The sequence below is a fragment of the Symphalangus syndactylus genome, chromosome X (assembly GCF_028878055.3).
Source record: "Symphalangus syndactylus isolate Jambi chromosome X, NHGRI_mSymSyn1-v2.1_pri, whole genome shotgun sequence".
Lineage (NCBI taxonomy): Eukaryota > Metazoa > Chordata > Mammalia > Primates > Hylobatidae > Symphalangus > Symphalangus syndactylus.
In genome coordinates this window covers 135,091,546-135,116,863 of record NC_072447.2, presented here as the reverse complement: position 1 = coordinate 135,116,863, position 25,318 = coordinate 135,091,546, and the positions used below count along the sequence as shown (strand labels likewise).

The 25,318-nt window shown below is 40.1% G+C and overlaps 1 protein-coding gene across 2 annotated transcripts in view; it reads left to right on the top strand.

Annotated features, from left to right (window-relative positions):
- FRMD7 (FERM domain containing 7) overlaps window positions 1-25,318 on the top strand; it is a 50,602-nt gene continuing 25,284 nt past the window's right edge. For both annotated transcript variants that reach the window (XM_055268819.2, XM_055268818.2), the window contains exon 1: window positions 1-233. In XM_055268819.2, the coding sequence (XP_055124794.1) occupies window positions 177-233 (57 nt within the window). In that variant the 5' untranslated portion in view covers window positions 1-176. The remainder of the gene's footprint in view (window positions 234-25,318) is intronic.

Here is a 25,318-nt window from a genome sequence, read left to right as displayed (position 1 = left end):
AAACGCCCTTGGGTGTGCATTACTTCAAGCAAACGGAAGTGTGCCCCGCTGACAGTGGAGATGCCTGGCTGGGGGTGGGGGGACCCGAGTGCACCACATACAGCTGGGAGTGAAATTCCTGGAGAAAGCACCCACAGCACTCTGAGCCTGCTTGCAGCCCAACGGCCTCGCTGAGAATGCTACATTTAAAAGTGCAGTTTTTGGATGATTCCCAGAAGATTTTTGTGGTTGATGTAAGTGGAAATCACATTGCTATTATTCCTTTATTATTCATTCAATAATAGTCATTTGTGAACAGCCCATTAGACAGCAATGTTATGTCTTCTTTAGGACTGAATGAAGGAGGACTGTGATTTTTAGCTTTGGAAAAATAATCTGTATTTAACATCACAATGTAGTTCATATTTTTCCATTAACCTTTCTCTTAGAACAAGTTGTCTTTTCTCAAGGGACAACAATAGCAAATTTTAAAGGCAGGATAACTATTTGCAAAAAGTAAAGCAGCAATAAACTAGTTCTTTTACCCAATAAGGTATTATTGTTCATTGAAATTATGTCTGTGGGTCTCATCCCATGAGCATTTGTGGGGAGAAAACTGTTGTTCTGAGGGAAAGGAGTGGGGGAAGCTATCCTCCTTTTCTGAAGAAAACCTATGGGTTATAAGGGGTAGAATTATGTAGTTGTAATGAGAACTTCAGGAAGTAATGACAAGTATGAGAGAGAAAAATTAGGATAAGAGACTATTTAGCTTGATTTAGTACTTATAGTTCAGAGTTCTTAATAAATTCCTAGCTACAAGATGATTGCATACAATTATACTTCATCTCTTCAAGAAAGAACAAATGTATTAAGCACATCATTTGTTGCTCATGTTCCAACATCTTAAGATATGTACATTTTGATGTCGGGATTTATGTATGAGCATTTTGAAAAGTTCTACGTTTTTATTGGAACCAAAAATACTATTTGCTTTGATATTTACATTAGCTACTAACAAGAGACAAATAGTTTATTTTCTTTGAAATTCACACAAAATGTTTGTTCTTTTCTTTTATACATAAACTGACAACTGCTGTGGCTCAGCCATGATGTTTGGTGTGTGGGTAGCCCATTTTTCCAATGAGTATTTTATTTTTATTTGAATCATGTGCTTTGTGAGTGATGACTTCATGTCTTCGTCTGCTGTTTTGCTGTCTCTTCCTTTCAGTTTTATGCGCAAAAGGCATTTCTAGTTCCACGGACATGAATGATTTGTTTTTGTAGCAAATAGCTTCCATTAGAGGTATGAGGCATTTCCTATTCTTTCTTGGAACTATATTTAAGGGGTGGAAAATATCTTTTGAGTAGTTTATCCATTTGCAGACTGGTGGTGTATGCTCACAGTGCTGCAGTACCTGAATTAGTGAGCTGGGTATTCAAAAGATATTGCTTTAGGCTGAGTTTTTAATAGATATTTCAAGGAACTCAAAGAGAAATCTTTGACAAAAAGTGACAGATGAGTTTTTTGAATGTGCAGTCTAATTCAGATCCATTTAAATGGGTTGGAGGGTGGATGGGGAACACAGTACCATATCTTCACAAAATTCACCTACGGAAGAGCCAGTTCCAGCAACTTGAAGACTTGATTTGGCTTCAAGTCAAACTGTCTCCAGCTGCAACACATTGTGTTCCTTGGAAAGATAATGGGAGAGATTTGATACCCAGCAATTCGGGTGTCAAAGCATGTGATCCCTTTTGCTCTGTGGAAGACTGCTTTGTAAGTAGCAATTGTGGTGTTACCCAGAGTGGCAATAGCACTGGCTGCAGTACTGTGAGGGGCTTTGTCCAGAGGAGTTAGAAGCTTAAGTTAGCATTCAATCATCCAATAGTACCTTCTCTGCTTAACAATAATAGATTGACGATGATGATGATGATGATGATGATGATAGTGATGATGATGATAATGGTGGTGATGATGATGATAGCAGTAGTGAGTCATCTGTGGATAGCACTTTAAAATTTACAAAGTACTTTCACATCCATTAGTTCATTTGATCTTCCATTCAGCCTTGTGAGTGAAGGTAGGGAAAAGATCTTTTCCCATTTTGTAAGTTAAAAGATGGAGGCTCAGGGAACTTAAGTGACGTGTGCACGATCACACAGCATATAATTGCAGAGCTGGACTTGCAATCCAGAACTCTTCCCTCTCCTTCATATACAATTGTAAACAGAAGACTCATCTGTCAGTAGCCTTCAGTATTGCCGATGCACATTATTTATTTTCTGATGACCTCAAAACGCATAGAACTTGGCACACAGTGAGCTTTTGATGACTATTGTGAACCAGGTAGTAGATCCTTCTTTTCTTAATCATGGTTGAAGAATTATGTGGGACAGTGTTCCCTCAAGGTCATGGAGACAATGGTGTGAATCTTTTCACCTATTCAAACACTTAAAAAGCAACCTAAAGAATGCTCTACTTTATTAGTACTAACATTCGAAATTTGATGAAGAAATGCTTGGAACCATAATGAAGAGAACCCATTAATAGCTGAGGAAGGCCACGTGGAGGACCTTTTGATACTAAACTGGAATCTCAAGAGGCATGGATCATAACCAGGGAAAACTGTCCTTTAAGATAAGATTCAAGAAAATAATTGGTTGCATAAGGGAACATAGTGGACTCTTGGGTATTGGTGTTGATTTTACAGAAAGTGCAGTGGTAGAAATATAAAAAGGACACATGATCAGATAAAATAATGTCACCTGGGGAAAGCTCATTGACATCCAGAACCCTTTCTCCACCCCCAGTACTATTATCTTGCTGAATTTGCCAGTGTCCAAGGTCTCACTCAGGCCTCCTGAGACTGTTTCCTAAGAAGCCTGTTTTGTCACTATTCCACAAGAACTGGAATCAGAGACTGACATTTAAAATTAGAATGCTAGTGTCACCATTTACAGTGGGATTGGGGACACTGGGGTCCTCTCATCATTTATATGCCAAATGATGTCAGAAGAGCGAGATCTGGAAGAATTAGATATATGATCCTAATATTCGATGGCTTGGTAATGCATCTGTGTCCACAGAGGCCATGGCATTGAGACCTTTTAGTCACGTATTCATTAATTAACTCATTTAGTTAACAAATTATTATTGAGGACCTAATATGTCCCAGGCCCTGTTCTGGGAACAGTAGACTCCGCTATATTGGTAGGTAAAATTTGTGAGCAAGAGCACACTCTGGTCTGGACAATACTGCCTGGATGCTACCAATTTTGGCCTTGGTTATTCCTTTTTCTGTCATTGCATGATTGACAACTCCACTTTCTGTTCATCCTACTGTTTTTAACTTGTTAATACTTTCAGTTAGTTTATTAGAAAGAGTGGCTGCTCCCAAATACATCTTGTTTTCCTGAGGTTTCTTTGCATATTTGTGCTCTGAGTCACTTGGTGTTGATTTTATAGACAAATTCTCTGAAAATATTAGTCAACCTTTTCTTTCATGAACTTCCAATAGTGTTTAGGGGTGCAGGATAGGTTATGGGACTTCAGAATTGCTAGAATGTGCCTACTAAAGTACAATCCAATGAAGAAAATGAATTTAGTGAAAATGTCATCTTACTTTTCAAGCCCTCATATTTATTTCATAAAACTGATCATTGTCAAATATTAGCATTATTCTTAGGGCTGATCTTACCACGGACAGCTTATCTTTAGATTGTCAAGGAAGGCTTTCTAGAATGATGATGGGAGTGGGTGAGTGGGACTAAAAATTGAGTAAGGTCATGATTTACAAATTAATTGCAGGTTTTATTGTATATTTAGTTTTGCTTCTTCAACATGGAGACTAGAACTTTTCTTGATGGAAAAAAGGAAGATAAGACCAAAGTTAAAGCTTTGTGAGATATTAGAAACAATAGAGGGTCAAGTTTCTAGCTTGACTATCAATCTCTTCAATGTACACACATGCACATGCACGTGTGCACACACACTCTCACACACATTTAGTAGTAGTGATGAGTGCCTTTGGAGAGCAACCTCTTGTTTGCTCAACTCAGGTTACATAGAGAGTTGTACAAAATGGCCACCCCATCACCGTATTTGACACAGTTCTATCTGATATTCCTTTTTGCCTGCTGTATTTCTGTCTTTGTAAAAGCTGTTATTTCTGAATTTCTAAAATGATGTTTCACTTTGATGGTTTCTGGAGCCTGAAGTCAAAACAAGATGTTAAAACATCTCTACTTTCACATTTACCTGATTGCTAAGTGATTGTACTGGCCATGCAGTGGGTACCCAGTAAGAGAATATAGTAAGTTAGCTCACCTGATTCCCTTGGGAGTCCATGATAAAGGCCACTAGGCCTCATTTTTGGAAAGAGACAGAGGAGAGGCAGTGCCAGAACCGAACACTGTTCAAGTTAAGTAGGAAAGCAAAGCACAGTGATTTTTAAATTTATCAGTGGTGGAATTTACCCTTGGGATGTTTACCCAGGGGTTGGTTTTTAAATTTGTAATGATGAAGGATGTTTTGTAGTTTAGTCAACAGTGAAATAGATAACCGATTCTGTCACTTCATAAGGCAAAGTTCTTCCAACTTCAATGAAATGAAATTGCTTTGGTGTAATAGAAGGTACCTGGATTTGGGACTACAAAAACTACCAAAAAACCCACCACTTTAGCTATGTAATCTTAGACTAATCACTTACCCCCTTAGCTTGCTGAGTTGTTGCAAGGAGTAATACAAATGAGGTAATGTATATTTGGAGTCTGATAAACCAGGATAGATTTGACTCGGCCACTGACAAGCTGTGGAGCCGTGGGTAAGTCACTTAGGCTATTTGAGCCTTAGTTCTATCAACTGTAAATCCTAGACTTGGGGTGCGAGGAAAAACTTCCAGAAGAACAAACCATTTAAGTTGCTGAGTAGGAGTTAAGAAGGTGAAGATCGAGAGGTAGATTGTGGGGGTAAGTATGGTGATCTACACAAAGGAAAGAGTGAAGGCCAATATGCAAAAGAGAACATGGTCCTTTCACAGAACAAAAGGGTCAATCTGAGTGGAGAATGGAATCTTGAAAGGAAAATGGGAGTGACTGGAGGTCAAAGTTGAAGAAGAGGTTGGCGGCAGCTAGACCATTCAGGCAATGTATTCTATATGTGAAGAAATGTGGTCTTTATCCTGAGGGTGGCAGAGACCACTAAAGGGTTTAAAAGTGGGGATATTAGCCTCTGCTCATCATTCGTTAATTTATGCATTTATTCATTCATCCTATATTTAATAAAAATATGTTCTAAGTGCTAGAGATGCCAGGTAGAATCTGAATGTTACCATCAAGTTTAGTGGATCCAATTTTAGATGGTCAAACTATATCCAAACACATATGCCCAAACATCAATATTGCAGCCTACTAGGGTTCTGAACTTGGTCAATGGTGAAGACAGACAGGAAGGATGAATAAAAGACATGCTAATGAGGTAGAATTTCTAGAACCACTTGATGCCACCCTTTTGGATATGGGAGATATGTGAGAAAGGATCTAAATGACCTCCAAGTTTCTAGCTTAAGTGGCTGGTGGGATGATGGCCCCACTCACCAAGATAGAGAACAGAATAGAAGGAGCAAGTTTAGAAGGGATAATGATTGGTTTTGTTTGAGATTTATGGATGGGATTATGGAAGGAAAAATACATCTGGAGTAGGGCAGACCTGAATTCTAGACCAAACGCCAACAATTTGAAGGTGTGAGACTTCAGGTGGGTCACTTCAGCTCTCTGAGGATGTGCCCTTATCACTATAGTGGAGATAATCCTAGCATCTACCTCATGAGGTCATTGTCATGATAAATGAGATATCAGGGATAAGGTTCCTGACACAAAGCGGGTGCTCAAACTTGTTAATTCCCCTCTCCCTAGCTTACAGACCTCCTTATTTCCGTACTTTGCAAACCAACAAAGAACAGTCACTTTCAACTGGACTTTCTTTTGATAATGCTTGATTTTGCAACCCACCTCCAGGTAATAGAGCTGTGCTCCCCTATTTCTGTGCTTCCTGTAGGGTTAATTTACCCTGCCTTTTTGCATGCTTTGGCCTCTGTTTACTCAGCAGTCCCAAGAGATTTGCTCTTTCCTTTGGAGTCATTAATCCTGGAAGGGTCCATAAGAACTCCCTAGAGTTACCTAAAATAATGTAGGGCTTCCTTTAAGGAAGCAGATGGAAATAGCCAAACTCTTTGCATTTTACTACATTCTAAATTGTTCCATGGTCATTACTCACAGTTAGAGTAATACAGTTAATAATAATAATATTACTGAATAATAATCACAAATAGCATTTATCAACAATTTTCTAGATGTATTTCCCATGCACTACCTTACATAAGTCTCACGCACATCAAATAAGTGTCACTGACTAGGGTTTTTATATAACTTCTCTGTGCCTTGGGTTTTTTTTTTTAATCTGTAAAATGGGGATAATATTAGTACCTGCTCCATAGGGTCCTACCAAAGGTTAAATGAATTAATATATGTAAAACACTCAGACTAGTACTAGTAAGTGCTATATAAGTGTTTGCTACACTCATGCCTCATGGAATTGGCTCCAATTTTAGATGGTGAACACATGTCCTGCTTCTTATGTCCAAGCAGTAATATTCCAAGCTGACTAGGCCTAAAATATTATGTTTATCTCTATTTTATGAGTATGTGAACTGAGGCACAGAGAGGTTGGCTTACCCAAAGTCATATGGCTATTTAAGTTAGCAGGTGAGCTGGGATTCAAGCCCCACTTTGTCTGGCTTCAAAATCCTGTCTAGACATTGATTAGATGGTAGGCTTCTGACTCAAGTGTGATTTCTGCATATGCAGTGAAACTTCCTGGTTTTCCAGAACTTTGTGATGTATCCTCTAGCAGATACATCACAAGCAGCCTGCCTAAACAGCCTGCCCCATGCTAGGTGGGATCAATCGATGTTTGTTGATAGACTGACCAACAGACTTAGCAGATCAGCTCACCACCACCCCGTGCCTGTACAAAGAAAGCCAAGTGAAGGAGCTTCTAAACCCAGGTCAGAAAGATCATCCTGGAATCATAACGTTCCAACCTAGCCAATGTTGGCTGTCCCTTTGCCAGGGATTCATTTGTCATTGCAGGGGACCCATACTGCCTGGTGAATGTCTTTGTTTAAACTGAGCTTCCTCTGTCGTTCATATCCTGAGGTTTGTTGCTTCGGAGAATAAATTGAACTGAAAAAAAGTGCTTGTGCTTCCTCTGGCCCCAGGCCAGGCTGAGCAGTGGGTAAAGCATGGTGTGGGTGCTGCCTGCCCCACCCTCTGCGAGCCCCACATCTCCTGCTGTCACATGGCTTCCAGGCTGCTTTCCTGCTCCAGCTCAGAGCAAAGGCAGGGCCTCCAGCCTTCCCACTCCCACTCCTACCTGCCCCTTGGCTTCCCATCCCCACAGCTGAAAGGAGGAGGGAACCCGAACGCAAGAACATTTGAGGCCATGGCGGAGGAGATTGGGGAACTGGCTTTGGAGCTATAGGTGGGTGGCGGTTGGGTGTTTGTTCACGTCTGCACTCTTGGGAATCTCTGTGGAAAATTTCAGTTAGTTGGGGCCTTGCCGCCTCTTCACCTTTCATCGCAGGGCAGGCCTGCCTGCTGCCTGGTGCTGGGGAGGAGTAGCAGAAGTTGGTTCACTGCCCTGCAGCCAGAACGATCTGCAGATCTTCCCTCTGAATTAGAGGAGAAGATTCCTCTGAATTCTATAGGAGTTTCTCTCTCTCTCTTTTAAATACCCTGCATTTGCATCATTGTTTTGACCTGTCACAAACACAAATGTATTACTCTAATAAAGGCTTAACTTTAATTTGTGCCTTAAGACAATGAAGCTGTCAGTTGCAACTTGGAGAAATTCTTCAAATTGACTGAGCTGAGTCCAAATTGTCTTGGGGTCAAAAGGGCATGGCCTGGGGGGGAAAATCATCTGGGAGGCGGCTGGACTGGCCCAGTCATTTCCTAAAAGAGCCTGGAGACTGCCAGCCCAGCAGCAGAGCGCAGTGCCTAGCTTTTGTGATACCAGGTGCCTCTTAGCAGCTTTGTGCCAGACTGTCAGAACTGGAAAAACATTCCGTGAGACCAGTTCTACTGCTGAGAGAACCACCCTTAACAGTTCATTTACACCCCAGGAGGTAGTGCCGAGCTGGCCAGTGAGGTGCTAGGGCAAGGCACCACTGAGAAGATCTGCTGAAGGCTACAAAGCTCAGGAAGAATGAAAGGTGGCAGGCGTTCCGAGGAACATTTTTCTGGGGGCTGCGGAACTCTCTGATGTATATAGCTTGTCTGGTTCTAAACACAGCTGCTGTGCAAAAGCTACAATTACTACCCCCACATCATCTAATTCCAGCCCCTTTTTCTTTATTCCTTCTCAGCCTCTTTACCCACTTCCTCCTCTTCTGGGTCCAAGGTGTGGGGCCAGAGGGGGGAGGTTTGTCTGGGTGAGCTGACCCCAGGCCCTGGAAGCACTTAGGCATGGCGCCTCACCACTAATCGCTGGGCTTAGTTGTCTTAAACAAGAGGTCCTTTGTCCGCTGAGATTCCTTCTATGATGACGAAATTCACCTTTCAACAGACTTTTAAAAAGACAAAGATTCTCCAGAACTTCACACTCAGAACATTTTAAGTGATTGTAAGAGATCTGTGACAAAGTTACTGTCAATTGCCTTTAATGCTATGAGATATCATTTCCTGACCTAGCTGCATGCCAGGAATTTCCACTTACATTATTTCATACAATCATTACTTAATACACCTGTGAAATAGGTATGATTATGCTCCTTCATTCATTCATCACTCACTTAACAAGTCCTCACGAGCCCTCACTGAATCCACACACTGTGTTGGCTATTGAGGATGCAGAGATGAATGAGAAATAGTACCTAATCTCAAAGAGCTCATGGGCTAGGGGAAGAATCAGAGATATAAGCAGGTATGTATATTATGGTGTGATGTGTACAAATGACAGTGGAAAGGATAATTTTTTTTCTAGCACAGCAAAAGAAGGGCATCTAACCTAGACTGAAGTGTATATGTGGAGGGGACGGACAGGCAGGGTTTTCTAAGGAAGGTGATGTCTAACCTGAACTCCAGATAGCCAGTACTAATTATTTAGGTATGTGTTGGGGAGTTGGGGGGCTGTGGGAGAGCAGAGATGAAAGTTAGTCCAGACAAAGGGAGAAGCAGGAAAAGGCCTGTGGAGTAGGTTAATCTGGTTGAATCTTAAACTTGAGGGCAGAGGGGGCTGAGAGAGAGTGGTGAGAGACTGAGGGCTGAGACAGGAGAGACAAGCAGGCATTGATGAGACAGCTAAATGCCTAGGCATAAAAAGGGGTCCCCAGAGAATCTCTGACCCACCCCACAAGTGTTTACATCAGATGCTTTTGTGCAGATGGGGGAGCCTGCCCAGGGCCTTGTCTGAGCATGCCCACATGCGCACTGGGAGAACAGGGTGGAGCCATGGGCAGGGGGAGGAGCTTGGCCTCCAGTTCTTATGTGGTGGCCTGGGATTCAATCTGTGAGGTCGGGGACATATTAGCAGGAGCTCCATCTCCCTTTGCTGAGTTTTTTTTTTCTTTTTTTCCCTTTTCGCCCAATAAAATCCTGCCCTACTCATTCTTCAATGTGTCCGCGTGCCTAAATTTTCCTGGTTGTGTGACAAGAACCTGGTTTTAGCTGAACTAAGGAGCAAAATTCTGCAACACAAAGTCATAAAAAAGATCTTTCAAATAAAGAAATCAAGGTTCAGCAAGGTTAAATATGAGCTCAAGGTCATACAACTGCAAGTAAGTACTTGAGTCAGGAATTAAAAGTAGATGCGTTAATTGCAATCCCCAACTCTCTCCCCTATGGTTTGCTGCCTCCGGAATTCTGATGCACAGTTCGGGTTCATATAATTCTTTCACTGCTTTACCAAGGAAGAACTACCACTGCCACGATTCCTGCCCATAATTTGTTTTCATATTTCCGTATTTGATTAAAATTTTACACAAAAAATTAATTTAACATTTTAGTATTTAATTCAAAGTCTCAAGCAAAAATAAGACAACCAAAAATGTACCCCAAATAAGCTGGGAAAGTTCAGTTTCTGGAAAAATGTATCCTAAGGAAATAAAATTGTATGTAAAGATACATGTACATCTTTGTGTACTAAGATGTTTATCTTAGTGTTTGCAATAGCTCAAGGGAGAAAACAACTTACATGTCCAACAAGGTAGTTTCATATAACAGTAACTAATGATGATATTCACAATATAATACTACATTTTTTTAAAAAGTTGGTCACCAAAAGGTGTTATTACATCACATGCATTGAGCTTTACTCTGTGATCCTTAGATTGGCTGTCTCTTGATAGGTGGGATTAGGAGTACCTTATTTCTTCTTGCTTTTCTGTTTCTTTTGTTCCCTGCTTTTTAAATAAGCATATATTGCTTTTGGAATGAGGCCAAAAAAACAAACAAAAAAAGAGAAAACAATAAAAGAATCTTCATTGAAAACACAGTTCCAATGATAAGTATGTGAGGTAAAGCATATGTTACCTCGATTTAGCCATTCCATAATCTACATATTTTAAAACATCATGTTGTACATGATAAATACATATAATTTTTATTCATCCATTAAAAATAATAAATAAAAACAGTTGCTGTATATGATCCACTACCTGCATAAGCAATCAAAAGAGGGGATTCCTCTCATAACGGCAGGGCCACACTTTCCCAGCTGCTCGTAGCCACATTTTGTGATATGTATAGGTTCTAGGAACTTGCTCCAAAATATCAACCCCATTCCCCACTAGCCTACAATTATTACTCTTTTCCAACCTAAATAGTAATGGTAATAGCTAATATAGATCAACAGAATGTTTATTATGTGCCAGACACTAGTCTAAATATTTTACATGTATCAGCTCATTGAAATCCTCAATGAAGTAGGTGCTACCAATATTCCCATTTGACAGATGTGTTAACTGGAAAGAGGTGAAGTAACTTTCCCAAAGTCACAGAATAGTAAGCGGTGCAAACAGGATTTGAACAGGGGCAAGCTGGATTAAGAGCCCATGCACTTGACCACTCCATCCACTCTTTGAAGCTAGCCCTTCAAGAACCACCATGTTGCAATTATCTCAGCATTTTATTTTATTTATTTTATTGTATTTTTAAATTTTATTTTATTTTAAGTTCTGGGATACATGTGCAGAAAGGACAGGTTTGTGACATAGGTAAACGTGTGCCATGGTGGTTTACTGCACCCATCAACCCATCACCTAGGTATTAAGCCCCACATGCATTAACTATTCATCCTGATGCTCTCCCTCCCCCGGCCCCAACCCTGACGGGCCCCAGTGTGTGTTGTTCCTCTCCTTGTGTCCATGTGTTCTCGTTGTTCAGCTCCCACTTATGAGTGAGAACATGCGGTGTTTGGTTTTCTGTTCCTGTGTTAGTTTGCTGTATCTCCGCCTGTTGTATCTTAAACGACTCTTATTTGTGTTGGGAATGGTTGTGTAAAAAACAGGGTCAGCAGTTGCTGGTGAAGTGGGCCCTGTAAGAGCTCTGAGAGAGCTTTCATGTACAAATGGAAAATGGAAACGGTTCAGAGAAATGGACAAGGTTAGAAAAATACATGGCATCTGAGAATCATATGAGGCCAGAAAGAAAGGTCATTCTTTGGAGCTCAGTGGGTGGGGTTATGAGGCCAAAAGGATGCAGTAAGTTCCTTTAATTTTGAGAAGGCAAGCAATAGTTGTTGAATAGTTACTGCTTACTCTGAAACATAATATATGCTTAGTAAATATCTGTTAAATCAACGTAAGGGTGGATTCTGTTCTTGCTCTCAGCTGCTAGGCAGCTAATCCTTGCTCCAATGAGTTAGCTGATAGAATGTCAGTCGATAAAACATTCTAGGAAGTTAAGTGTTAAGTCGGGAGGGGTGTGGTGCAAACATTTCATGTGTTAGAGTAATAATTTTTTTCCTGGACCAGCCCTGCACACATGTGAAACTGTGTGGTCACAGTATGCCCTCACTGACTATTCGAAATGCGGTTGCCAGAAGAAATGAGAAACGCCCTGCCTCAGACTTCCCCAAAGTATAACAAACGAGAGGTCATCTCTACTCCTAGGAATCTACAAAGACTCCTCAGGTTTCTCTGTGGAAGCCACTGTGAACCTGTTTATTCATTTCTGCATTTGGAGGAATGTGGACTAGAGACTCCTAAGTTGAGAAAAGCAAATGTCAAATTCAACATTCAGAAGGGAAGAATATCTTTGGTTTTGATTTTTAAATAGCAATGAGTCAGCTTAACCAGATCCTTCTGTACAAATAATTCCACCTAAGCAATTAAAGGAGAAAAATATTAGAAGATCTTGCATTGGAAGTGTACAACTAATTTTAAGACACAAAGGTTAGTATCCCTTGGGATGTAGTTTCCCATTAAAGATTGCTAATAAGTTACAAATCCTACCACTACTCCCTTCTCAGGTTTCCCACAATTTTACATTTAGAAAGTTAAACCGTGCTTTCTCTTTCTCTCTTGTACATCAGTCTTTTAGATGTGTAGTACTTAAAAAGAAATGCATGACATTAAAAATGTCCTGGGTTTGGCTGTACTCGTACCTGGGTACAATTAGAGAATTCCAGACAACTGTTTTGAGTTATGCTGCATACCCTAAAAATAGAGCCACCATATTTAAATAGCCTTGAGGAGAAAGGATGGCAGAGGTCCTTAAATCTGGGGCCAGCCCCAGACTAATCCAGACTGAGAAGAATCTGTAATTACTAGGCTTACAAGTTCAAGTCACTCCAAGGCTCACAAGTGTGAGTTAGCACTTAGGACTGAGATGACTACAGGCTGGTGTAGGCTAAAAGAAAAGGGGCAGAAAGCTGTAAGCAGGCCCCGGAGTTAAGTTCAACAAATCTTTGAGAATCACCTACGGTGTGCACGACATATGTGGCGATCGGTCAAGGGGAGAGCAGACCTAAGTGGAATCTAGCTGGTTGCCATTGTATGTCCAAGTTAGTATCAAACAGCAGGAACCCATGTGAAGAGACTAGGTGAACATCAGGGTTAGGAACTTGGATAGATGTGTGGGTAGAAAAAGAAGAGTGAAATAACAGGTCGTAAGTGACTGCTGCAAAGGTGGAGCTTGGCAAGAAGCCAAGTCAAGACTGAGGCAGGGGCCTCTTGTAGGTTTCCTGCTCTAGGGCAGAACTGGTTCCTTAGTGTAGTCCACAGATGTCAACAAGCAAGCACACCTGGCTAACGTGGAGATGTGGAAAGGATGGGAAATGAGACACTCCTGGACAGGGAGATCAGATTTTTGCTAATCAGTTTGAATCCTGTAGAGGTTGTATATTTTTAATTTAAAATTTTATATCCAGCTTCAAAAACAATAGAACCTAAGTTCATTATAAATAGATGAGAAAATTCTGATAAGCAAATGAAGAAAATAAATTTCAAGTATAATCCTACCACCAAGATTTTAACATTTTGGTGTGCATTTTATACACTGAAATTCTACTTCCTTAATGGACCCCTAAATTCCACATGTGCCTCCCCATTCCATTTAGTTTGGAATAGTTTCCTGAATATATTTTAAAAGGTTTTCTGTTCAGTCAACGCAGATTTTCCACAGTAACCCTAATATGCTGGCTTTCGTGGCCTCTTAGTAAGTAGATGTTTTATAAGGCATTATTCCTTGATGACTTCTTTATAGGGTTTCTGTGAAATTCACAACCTGTCAGAACAGCATGGCTTCCAAACTGCTCACAGCCCTGCTGGCCAACATAGTGAGCACTCTTTCTAAATGGAGTAAAGCTGATTCTAGGAAAAAAGAGACCGACTCGGGGAGCAAGTGAGAAAAGGGAGGCTAAAGGAGAAGGTGAAACATTGAAGTCATAAGCAGAAGGCGGGAAAAGTGAGTCAAGGACACAGTCCAAAGGTGAGAAAAGATAATAAAGTCAGGTAACATGGTTACCAGAGGCTGGGAAGAGTAGTGGGGGGTTGGAGACTTGGGGGGAGGTGGGGATGTTTAATCAGTAGAAAAAAAATAGAAGAATGAATAAGACCTGCTATTTGATAGCACAACAAGGTGACTATAGTCAATAATAACTTAATTGTACATTTTAAAATAAAGAGTGTAATTGGATTGTTTGTAACTCAAAGGATAAATGCTTGAGGGGATGGATACCTTATTGTCCGTGATGTGCTTATTTCACATTGCATGCTTGTATCAAAACATCTCCTGTACTCCATAAATGTATACGACTACTATGTACCCACATAAATTAAAAAATGTAAAATGAGGTAAACAGTGTGACTATGACAGGAAGAAATGAATGAAAAAAACAAGTTTTTAGCTGTTTATCTCTCTCTTATCGTTCATACACCTAGATATTAGTTTTCTCTTTACATTTAAGGAGAGCCTGGCATAATGAAATGAGCCCATTGCTGGAGGCCAGAAGACCTGGGTCCCACTCCCAGGTCTGCCATTAACCTGCTGAAAGATCCTAGGCAAGTCTCTTACCTGCTCTGGATCTAAATCTCCCCACTTGTAAAATGATGGGCTTGGAGTACATGATATCTAATGGTCTGTTTTGTCCTGGGTGTCTCATATTGCTAGGTATATACAGAATCAATTTCACGTTAAAATATAATTCCAAGTACCATTTAGAATTTGGTTGTGCATCATGCCCACCACATGGATTTAATGCTAAAGTGTTATGTGGAGACAAACAATTATAATTGTTTTAATTACCTAGAGTAGCTAGTAATTTCTATAAGACTTGGGAGCACTGTCTTAAGAATGCTATTATTACACTGTCACTTTTCAACAGTCTTTCCCATTTAGGCATGATAATTTCAATGTCCCAGGAGTGGGGACAAGATTGCTATTAGGCTGATAATCTTGCTGGTAATCTTTTTCTTCACCCCTGCCCCGTTAGTATGAAGGTTAACGCTGAGCAGTGAGAGTCTCTTAGACTCCATCCAGTTACTCCACCAAAGAATGTGAATCGGATGCAACCTGTCCAGGTTATTGTCAGGCCTGCATAAGGCCTCAGGCAATTATATATAATCACTTCCTTGTAGCTTTGAAAAGGTGTCTGACAGAAGGTATCGTCTATCAGGTACCGGACTAGCTATCTGATTCCAGAGTTCTCTTCCTTGCTTGGTTTCGTCGGCGTCAATATGGCTGTGTGTATAGGGGGTGGTGGTCAGGCAGTTGTTCAGCTTGATTCTCCAGGACCCCCCAGGATAGTCACGTGGGCTGGAAATCTTTCTGGGCAGTTAATCCTAAGCAACGTTAAGCCTTCCATCTTTCACACATGCAGCACTGCTTTATGTTTTCAGAAATAAAATAAAAACCAGTTGTAATTTGGTGCAAATTTCACACGTGCACAAGCATCTAAAAGCCTTGTTCCTTCTACTTACCCCCACCAGGAAACCTTAAGTACCCAGTCAAACTGTGCTTCCCTCCAAGGTTTATTGCTGAGTCCTGTGGGCTCTAGGGAAAGGGTCTTGGTTCCTTCCTACTTATTCTTTGTTCTTTGATGTGTCTAACTGCACCTTGCTCTCCACCAGATGCTAAAAGATTAGACTGCCTGCAGAGAGGGCTCCATTTTAGAAGGAACCGCTGCTACCTGGTAATTAGCCTCTCACCACTCTTAGCAGTTTTCCTTTTACCAGGAGTTAAAACCCCATGAAGGGTTACAATTTGGTCAATGAATTTCTTCTGCCTCTGCCCTGAAGGAGCTCCCTTTCCTAGTTCCCCAGGTGATTTACTGAGTGCAAACTTTCAAATTATGTTCAGCTTATTTCCTAGAAAACTTGTTGCAGCTGCCTATATTGGTAAATGTGTAAAATATGAGCCTTTTTTTAAAATGTCAGAATATTTGCATTTTTACCGAAAAGTAAAACAGTCTTTAAAAAGAATCCCTCCTCGGGCTTATTCCTCAAGAAGTTCTGAGATTCCTGGATGTAGCCTGCAGAAAAAGGCTTACCTTCAGAGGGGTTTAAGCTCTCTGTAAATAAGGTGCACACCTACTGATGTTTATAAACAGAGCTCAGTCGAGGTGAAGGAGTGCAGACCAAGATTTCACCAGATGGCTAAAATTAAATCAGCATCACTGAAAACATGCTTAGCCTAGAATTGCACTAAATGGTGTCAAAATGCAGAACTATCTCCATACTTACTGTTCTAATTAACACAAGTCCAATCCTCTCACTGGAGTGTTCTGCTTGGTTCTGGCTTCCAAAATGCTATTCGGAGTTCAGGATTTGAAGAGTAAAGGACTGATGGAAATTAGCCAGGAGGAACTAGTTCACAGTTGTCCCCACAAATATGCTGAATGACAATGTGCTTATACTATTATAGATGGAACTGGTTCTGGGCCAGTGCCAGAGTGGGTGATTGGGGTAAGTTACAAAAGGGATAATACATGGAGAAGCTCTGAGGTTCACCAAAAGACCAGAAGAAAAATACCAGGTGGTTGGCCAGACACACTGGCTCATGCCTGTAGTCCCAGCACTTTGGGAAGCTGAGGCAGGTGGATTGCTTGAACTCAGGAGTTCGAGACCAGCCTGGGCAACATGGCGAAAGTCCATCTCTACCAAAAATACAAAAATTAGCCAGTCTTATAGCCCAGTCTCAAAATAAGTAAATAGATAAAAAAATTAAAAACAAAATTTAAAAATTAGAAAAAGAAAATGCCAGGTGGTGGACTTAAATTTTTATATTTATTTTTCTTTTTATTTGAGACAGAATCTTGCTTTGTCGGCCAGGCTGGAGTGCAGTGATGTGATCATATTTCACTGCAGTTGAACTCCTGGGCTCCCACCTCAGCCTCCTGAGTCACTGGGCCTACAGGCATGCACCACCATGTCCAGCTAATTGTTTAATTTTTATAGAGACAGGGTCTCCGTATGTTGCCCAGGCTGCTCTTGAACTCCAGGCCTCAAGCAATTCTCTTGCCTTGGCCTTCCAAAGCTCTAAGATCACAGGCATGAGCCACTGTGCCTGGCCCAGGTGGGTGACTTTAAAAGGAATTGGTGAACAAAATAGGTTGTCAGAAGGAGATTTTATAAGTCAATGCCAGCAGAAAGCTTTTGATATGAGAAGCCATGATTTTCTTTTCAGACCTGTGCAAAGGCTAGGGAGTGTTGAAGGAGGGGTTCAAATATGTGCACATATTGGTGAGGAATGTTCTGAGCATCCCCACTCTCAGATAGGTTGGTGTGGGGAAAATTCAGTAACAAGGGATGGAGAGTACGTGAGGCAAGCTGCTTGGGTAGCCCCTTGTTGTGCATGTGGTCTGTGGGCCAATTGGTAAAGAAACAAATGTCAAGGATGAGCAAAGTGATGCATAAAGGTGAATGAAAGATGGTAAAATGAAGCCTAAACTCAGCGATGATGCACGCAAACCGTTATCCCAGCAGAAGGCAAAAGGGGAGCAAGCCTGTAAGACCTGCAAAGAGAATACCAGGAATCTCTAGGACACTCCCTCTCTCTTAACCTCCCCAAGTCCAACTGCACCTACTGCAGAGCCACCTCTCCTATCTTTACCTCTTTCTATTCTCACTACCACTGTCTTAATCCAGGCTACCATCTTCTCTCACCTGAACTATAGCAGCCCCAACCTGGCTACCTGTCACCTGTTTTACCCCCTCCTCCACCTATCCCTTAAACCATCATTCCTCAAAGTATAGTCTACAGACCAGCAGCATCGGTCTCACCTGGGAGCTTGTTAGAAAAGTATATTCTCAGGCCTCACCATATATCTATAGAATCTAAACCTGCATTTTAACAAGACCCCCAGGTGATTCATATGCACTTTACAGCTTGGGCAGCAGTGCCCTAACTACTTTTAGGCTGGTGTCTCTAAGACACAACTCTGACCATGTCAAGTCCCTGCTGAATATCATCCAGCTACTCCTAACCCCACCCTGTACCTCACCTTCAAGGCACATGGCTTCACATGCCACAAACAGCTCCCCTTGGTATGACTTCTGCCCACTTTTCTAGCCCAGGGTCTCATTTCTCCTTTAGCAACACCAAACTGCTTGCAGTTTCATTGTTTAAACCAGGTTTTCTAATCTCTTCTGCCTCTAACACTCTTCTTCTTTCCGCTGGCTAACTCCAATTCTTGCTTCACACCTCAGCTTAGATGTCCCATCTGTTAGGAATCCTTTCTACTACGTCCTCACCCATCTTTATGGGTTAGGTGATCTCACATTACCCCCTGCATACATCACTTAGCTCAAACTGCTGTGATTAACCATGGATGTGCCTGTCTTGTCTGCCAGCCTATGTGTTCCTTGGTGGTAATGCCTGTGTCTTGTTCATCTCAGTGTCCCTGGAGCCGAGGAGAGTATGTGGCACAGAACAGGTGCTCAGTAATCTGTGTTGAATTGAAGGGACAGTAGAAAGGATCACAAAAGGGTAATGGCATACACAAAAAGGAAAGGGCAGGCACATGAAAATGAAGCCCAGAGTTTGGGCAGATAAAAATTACAAACAGGAAAACAAAAGAGCTCGAAAAAGACAATAAATAATAGAGTAAAAAGCACGCTAAAGGAGAGATGAGGCGTTGACTTTTGAAGTGTTTATTAAGGAGAAGGTTAAGACTGATGAAACAGTTCTCTGTCTCTGTTTTTGTGTGTGGCTGTTATGGCTGAGACTTACCTATGAAAATGTGAAATCAGAGGGTTAAAATGACCAAAAGGAAATTCATTTACTTGCCACCTGGAGAGATGATCAGCTGATACTGGTTTATCTGAGAGAAAACCAATAGTTATGTGTGTGATTCTAAATATTTCAGATCTTGAATATTCAAATAAATATTGCCCTTGTCAAAATAGACCCCTCAGATGATGCAAATGCTAATAGCTGGGTGTAGCCTGGAAATACCCGAGGCTGGGCAATTTATTTTTGTTTAAAGAGCTTTAATTGATTCACAGTTCTTTAATTGATTCACAGTTCCGCATGGCTGGGAAGGCCTCAGGAAACTTACAATCATGGCAGACGGGCACCTCTTCACAGGGCTACAGGAGAGAGAATGAGTGCAAGCAGGGGAAATGCCAGACACTTATAAAACCATCAGATCTTGTGAGACTCGCTCACTATCATGAGAACAGTATGGGGGAAACCTCGCCCATGATCCAATTACCTTCATCTGGTCCCACCCTTGACACATGGGGATTATTATAATTCAAGATGAGATTTGGGTGGGGACACAGAACCAAACCATATCACCAGGTGACCACACACCAGGATTTGTCCAAGACAGGCCTGGTTTATGCCTGTTGTGATAATATCCTTATTACAAGTGCCCCTTGTTATCCTCTAAAGTGTCTAGGTTAGGTTCATAAATTATATGGTCACCTAGAAGTAGTCAACACTTATTGAGTTCTTCCTATGTGTCAGACACTGTGTAAAGTACTTTACATGAATATTCTCACTGGAAGCTCACTATGATCCCTTTTGAAATAGACATACAGTTCACATAACAGTAAATTAATCAAATTCATCCTTTTAAAGTGTACAATTCAGTGGTTTTTTGTATCTTCATTATGTTGTACAACTATCCCAACCGTCTAATCCCAGAATATTTTCATCACCTCCAAAAGAAGCTCTATGCTCATTATTAGTCACTCCCACCCAGCTGCTGGAAACCACTAATTTACTTTCAGTCTCTAGGGATTTGCCTATTCTGGATAGTTCATAGGAATTGAATCATATAATATGTGACTTTTTCTTTCTGGCTTCTGACAATTCCATTTTACAACTGAGGAAACTGAGGCTCAGAGAGATTAAGTAGCCTACCCACGATCACTCTTCTAGTGGGTAGAGGAGTTGGAACTAGACCCAGGTGTGTCTGGCTCCAAAGCAAACATTCTTAGCCACCATGCTGTGCTGCCACCTCATATTTATTGCAAGGGCTCAGCACATTCTTGGAACTCCTCTTTGGCCCTTTGTAGCTGGGCACATTCTTTCCAAAATGCCTCACAAATCTTCATTATTTGAGAGGGAATTTAGTGTTTGGGAAGAGCCAAAAGTCATAAAAAGCAAATATGGTAACAAAAGTGGACCATCAAGCAGGGTCATTGCTATAGACTGACTTGTATTCTCCCAAAATTTATATGTTGAAGCGCTAACCCTCAGTGTGACTTTATTTAGATAGGACTTTTAGGATGTAATTAAGGTTAAATAATATAAATATGGGGTCCTTATCCAATAAGTTTGGTAGCTTTATAAGAAAAGGAAGATTCTCTCTCTCCCTCTCTCTCTCTTTCTCTCTCCACCATGTAGAAATGTAGTGAAAAGGCAGCCATTTACAAACCAAGAAGAGAGCCTTTACCACAGTCCAACCATACTGGCACCCTCATCCCAGGTCTCCAGCCTCTAGAAATGTGAGAAAATAAATTTCTATTCTTTGAGCCATCCACTCTATGGTATTTTGTTATGGTAGCCTGAACTGGCTAAGACAGTCATATTTAGGGATAAAAAATGAGGCATAACCATAAAGTCAGGAGAATGAATGATTATCATCTGTGACTTTGAGAATAATTTCCTGAAGGGGGCATAAGAAATATTTTGAATGCCAGAGTCAGCATTGGAAACAGGGGAAGCATCTATCTATAAGATATTTTGTATGACACTATGCTTTTAACTTTTAGAATATCTATTGTATTTCTCTGGAAAATATAACAAGTATAAGAAAAAAGTAAAAATAACCCATTATGCTACTATTAATGATATGCTATATTTCCTTCCAATCTGTCTTTTCTTGAAACCTTAATTGTATAGCCTGTATTTTTTTAAAGCACACAATTAATATGTAAGATACATTAAAATTTCTCTCTTTTTAAAAATCTTTTAATTTTAGGTTTGGGTGTACATGTGAAGGTTTGTTACATAGGTAAATTCATGTCAAGGGATTTTCTTGTACAGATTATTTCATCACCCAGGTATTAAGCCCAGTACCCAATAGTTATCTTTTCTGCTCCCCTCCCTCCTGCCACACTCCACCCTCAAGTAGACCTCAGTGTCTGTTGTTTCCTTCTTTGTGTTCATAATTTCTCATCATTTAGCTCCCACTTATAACTGAGAACATGCATTATTTGATTTTTTGTTCCCATGTTAGCTCCCTAAGGATAATGGCCTCTGGCTCCATCCATGTTCCTGCAGAAGACATGATCCTGTTCTTTTTTATGGCTGCACAGTATTTCATGGTCTATATGTACCACCTTTTCTTTATCCAATCTGTCATTGATGGGCATTTAGGTTGATTCCATGCCTTTGCTATTGTGAATAATGCTGCAATGAACATTTGCGTGCATGTGTCTTTATGGTAGAATAATTTATATTCTTCCGAGTATATACAGTAATGGGATTGCTGGGTTCAATGGTAGCTCTGCTTTTAGCTCGTTGAGGAATTGCCATACTGCTTTCCACAATGGTTGAACTAATTTACACTCCCACCAACAGTGTATAAGTGTTCCCTTTTCTCCGCAACCTTGCCAGCATCTATTATTTTTTGACTTTTTAATGATAGTCATTATTTTTAATACCATTTGACTTGCGTGAAATGGTATCTTATTGTGGTTTTGGTTTGCATTTCTCTAATGATCAGTGATACTGAGCTTTTTTATATGCTTGTTGGCTGCATGTATGTCTTCTTTTGAAAAATGTCTGTTCATATTCTTTGCCCACTTTTTAATGGGGTTGTTTGTTTTTCTCTTGTAAATTTGTGTAAGTTTCTTATAGATTCTGGATACTAGACTTTTGTCAGATGCATAGCTTGCAAATATTATCTCCTATTCTGTAGGTTGTCTGTTTACTCTGTTGATAGTTTCTTCTGTTGTACAGAAGCTCTTAAGTTTAATTAGATCTCACTTGTCAATTTTTGCTTTTGTTGCGATTGTTTTTGGTGTCTTTGTCATGAAATCTTTGCCCATTCCTATGTCCAGGATGGTGTTATCTAGGTTGTCTTCCAGGGTTTTTATAGCTCTGGGTTTTACATTTAAGTCTTTAATCCATCTTGAGTTAATTCTTGTATATTATGTAAGGAAGAGGTCCAGCTTCAATCTTCTGCATATAGCTAGCCAGTGATTCAGGCACCATTTATTGAATATGGAGTCTTTTCCCCATTGCTAGTTTTTGTCAGCCTTGTCAAAGATTAGATGGCTGTAGGTGTGCATCCTTATTTCTGGACTCTCTATTCTGCTCCATTGGCCTATGTGCCTGCTTTTGTACCAGTACCCTGCTATTTTGGTTACTGTAGCCCTGTAGTATAGTTTGAAGTCAGGTAACGTGATGCCTCCAACTTTGTTCTTTTGCTTAGGATTTCCTTGGCTATTCGGGCTCTTTTTTTGTTCAATGTGAATTAAAAAAATTTTTTTTCTAGTTCTGTGAAGAATGTCATTGGTAGTTTGATGGGAATTGCATTGAATCTGTAAATTGCTTTGGGCAGTATGGCCATTTTAATGATACTGAGAATGTCTTATTTCAAATGTTGTTGAAGGTGGTTGTTGATCAGTTAATTGACAAAATTTGCTAAAGCAAACACTAATAACAAATCATATACATATACATACAGACATCTCAAATTTTTTATTTTAACATAAAATGTATACATTTTATTCATATTCTAACCGTTTGATATAGGGCCAAGACCTTTTCTTTAGTATGGACTTCTGATTGTATTCCCTTTTGTCTTTCTTCCATAAACCACATCCATAATCTGTCATCGATGATTTCCAGTCTTGGTTTATTTAACGTGGAGCAAGAATATAATGATTTCAAAGCAGCGAGTACAGAATCTTTCCAGATTTTGATGTCTTTCCTCCCTCAATCTTTTGTTGCTGTCATATCCAAAACTAATTTGACAGCACATTTTTGGGGACTCCCCCTTATTGAGTCTTTGCAAAAATATCAATTTAAGTTTCATAGAATCAACTCTTGCTATTAGTGCTCATAATAATTTTTGATATATATACCATTTAATTAAATGGTGTAATTATAATAATAAGTAGAGCTTGTCAAAAATATTTTCAAGAACATAATCATTAGTAAGCATGGGACTCAATTGGTCACTGTCAAAGTGTACAATTGTATTTGAGTCACCTACTAGCCATGAGTTTTCATCACAATGTGGGCATCTGCCAATGTTTTTTTGTTTGTTTGTTTGTTTTTTGTTTTTTTTGGTTTTTTGAGAAGGAGTCTTGCTCTGTCGCCCAGGCTGCTGGAGTGCAGTGGCACGATCTCAGCTCACTGCAAGCTCCGCTTCCCAGGTTCATGCCATTTTCCTGCCTCAGCCTCCCAAGTAGCTGGGACTACAGGCGCCCACCACCATGCCCGGATAATTTTTTGTATTTTTTAGTAGAGACGGGGTTTCACCGTGTTAGCCAGGATGGTCTCAATCTCCTGACCTCGTGATCCCACCACCTCGGCCTCCCAAAGTGCTAGGATTACAGGCATGAGCCACAGCGCCCAGCCCGCATCTGCCAATGTTTTAAAGAGGGAATGGCATGCATTATATGCACATTATTAAGTGGAAGTTGGTTAAGAAAGTTTCTACCATCCTTGCTTCTTAAAAAAAAAATTTCAGACATGTACAGAGTAAAAAGTTAAAGTCCCCTTATTCTGTCTCCTCTCCAGGAATATTGCTGTTACCAATTTGGTGTATATTCTTCCAGATTTATTACTATGCATATATCTATACATGTGCATTGCTGAAGTGCATATGCATATGTGCATGTGCATATGATGTGCCAGGCACTGTACTAAGACCTTGATGTGAATTATTTTATTTAATCCTCACAACAACCCTATGAGATAATATCACTATTGTCTTTATTTTACAGATTAGTAAACTGAGGCTCAGAAAGGTTCAGTAATTTGCTCAAGGTCACATAATGACTAGTTTGTCTCCCTCTTAAGAGGACTATTATACTAATGTATATGAATCAAGTTAAATGTCTGGGTCCATTTATCCACTTATTCAGTAAACATTTATTGAATGTCCACTCTGCCAGGCACTGTATTTAATTCCAAGAATTCAAACACGTGGTTTTTATCTTCAGATATCTAGAAGAGGTAGATCAATCTGTGAGCTAAATGATTTGCCCCAATTCGTCCAGCTAGTAAGTGAAGAGAGCAAGATTACAATCCCGATTTATTTTAACGAATTGGTATATAACAGTTGTTGGTGCACAGAAAATTTGGTAGATTTGTTTTTAGAGCTAGCCACTTCGAATATTATTGTTTTCATGAGAAGATGAGTTTGAAGCCCCCAGGAATCAGTGTTCAATTGTTATGACCCAATAAATTAAAGATTATAAATCCGAGTTATGAATGATTTGTTTAAATTATAGAGATGATAGATGATAGATAGATAGATGATAGATGATAGATAGATAGATGATAGATAGATAGATAGATAGATAGACAGACATTTAAAGGCAGATATTAGGATGAGACAGGATTCAGGATTGCAGTTCCAATTCCTTAAGTGGGAGGACTGACGGGTGGTAAAGAATTTAGATCTGCTAAGGAGCTTGATTAGGATATTGAAAAGTACCAGCTTAAAAAAGAGCAAGCAATTGTACAGAGAATCAGAAGTCCAGAGAAAACAGAAAAGAGAAAGAGAAAACAGGAAAGTTGTGTATAAGGCAGTATTATAAGAAAGAGAATCATAACATCAAAATTGAGAAATTTGATCATAATGGTAGAAAAAATTAAAGGCTGCATGTTGAGACAGAACCAAGACCTTACCTATTACATAACACATTCCACGAAGCTGGCCAATTTCAACGTACACTATGGAGGACTGAAGGAAAATGCCTCTCGTGGAGATGGGGGTGGAAAGCTTGAGCCACATGAGTGTCTGACCTCCAAAAGCATAAATGCCAAAGGCTTTTAGAGCCAGTTGGAAACACTTACAAGGATGGAAGAATCAGGGAATTATTCTTATAAACATAGTATGGGATCTTACGGAAGGAAGCAAAAAGAAGGCCTTAATTAGAAATCTTAAAAGAATGGCTACATATGCTTTGTAATTGCAGAAACATGTAAATATACAAACACATGGAACATGGCAGTGTTGATAGGGAGGATTAAGTGCCCTGATGGAAAATAAGAATAAAATATGAAAAGGAGAAAGGAAAATCTTGAGCTTCTTAAATTGCTTGCAAAAAAAAACTGGAGTGTATGACGGAATTTGGTCCTCATGACTGAAATGTTTCTTTGGTGTTGGAAAAAGTACTGCTGTCATCTCTTTTATAAATTCCTT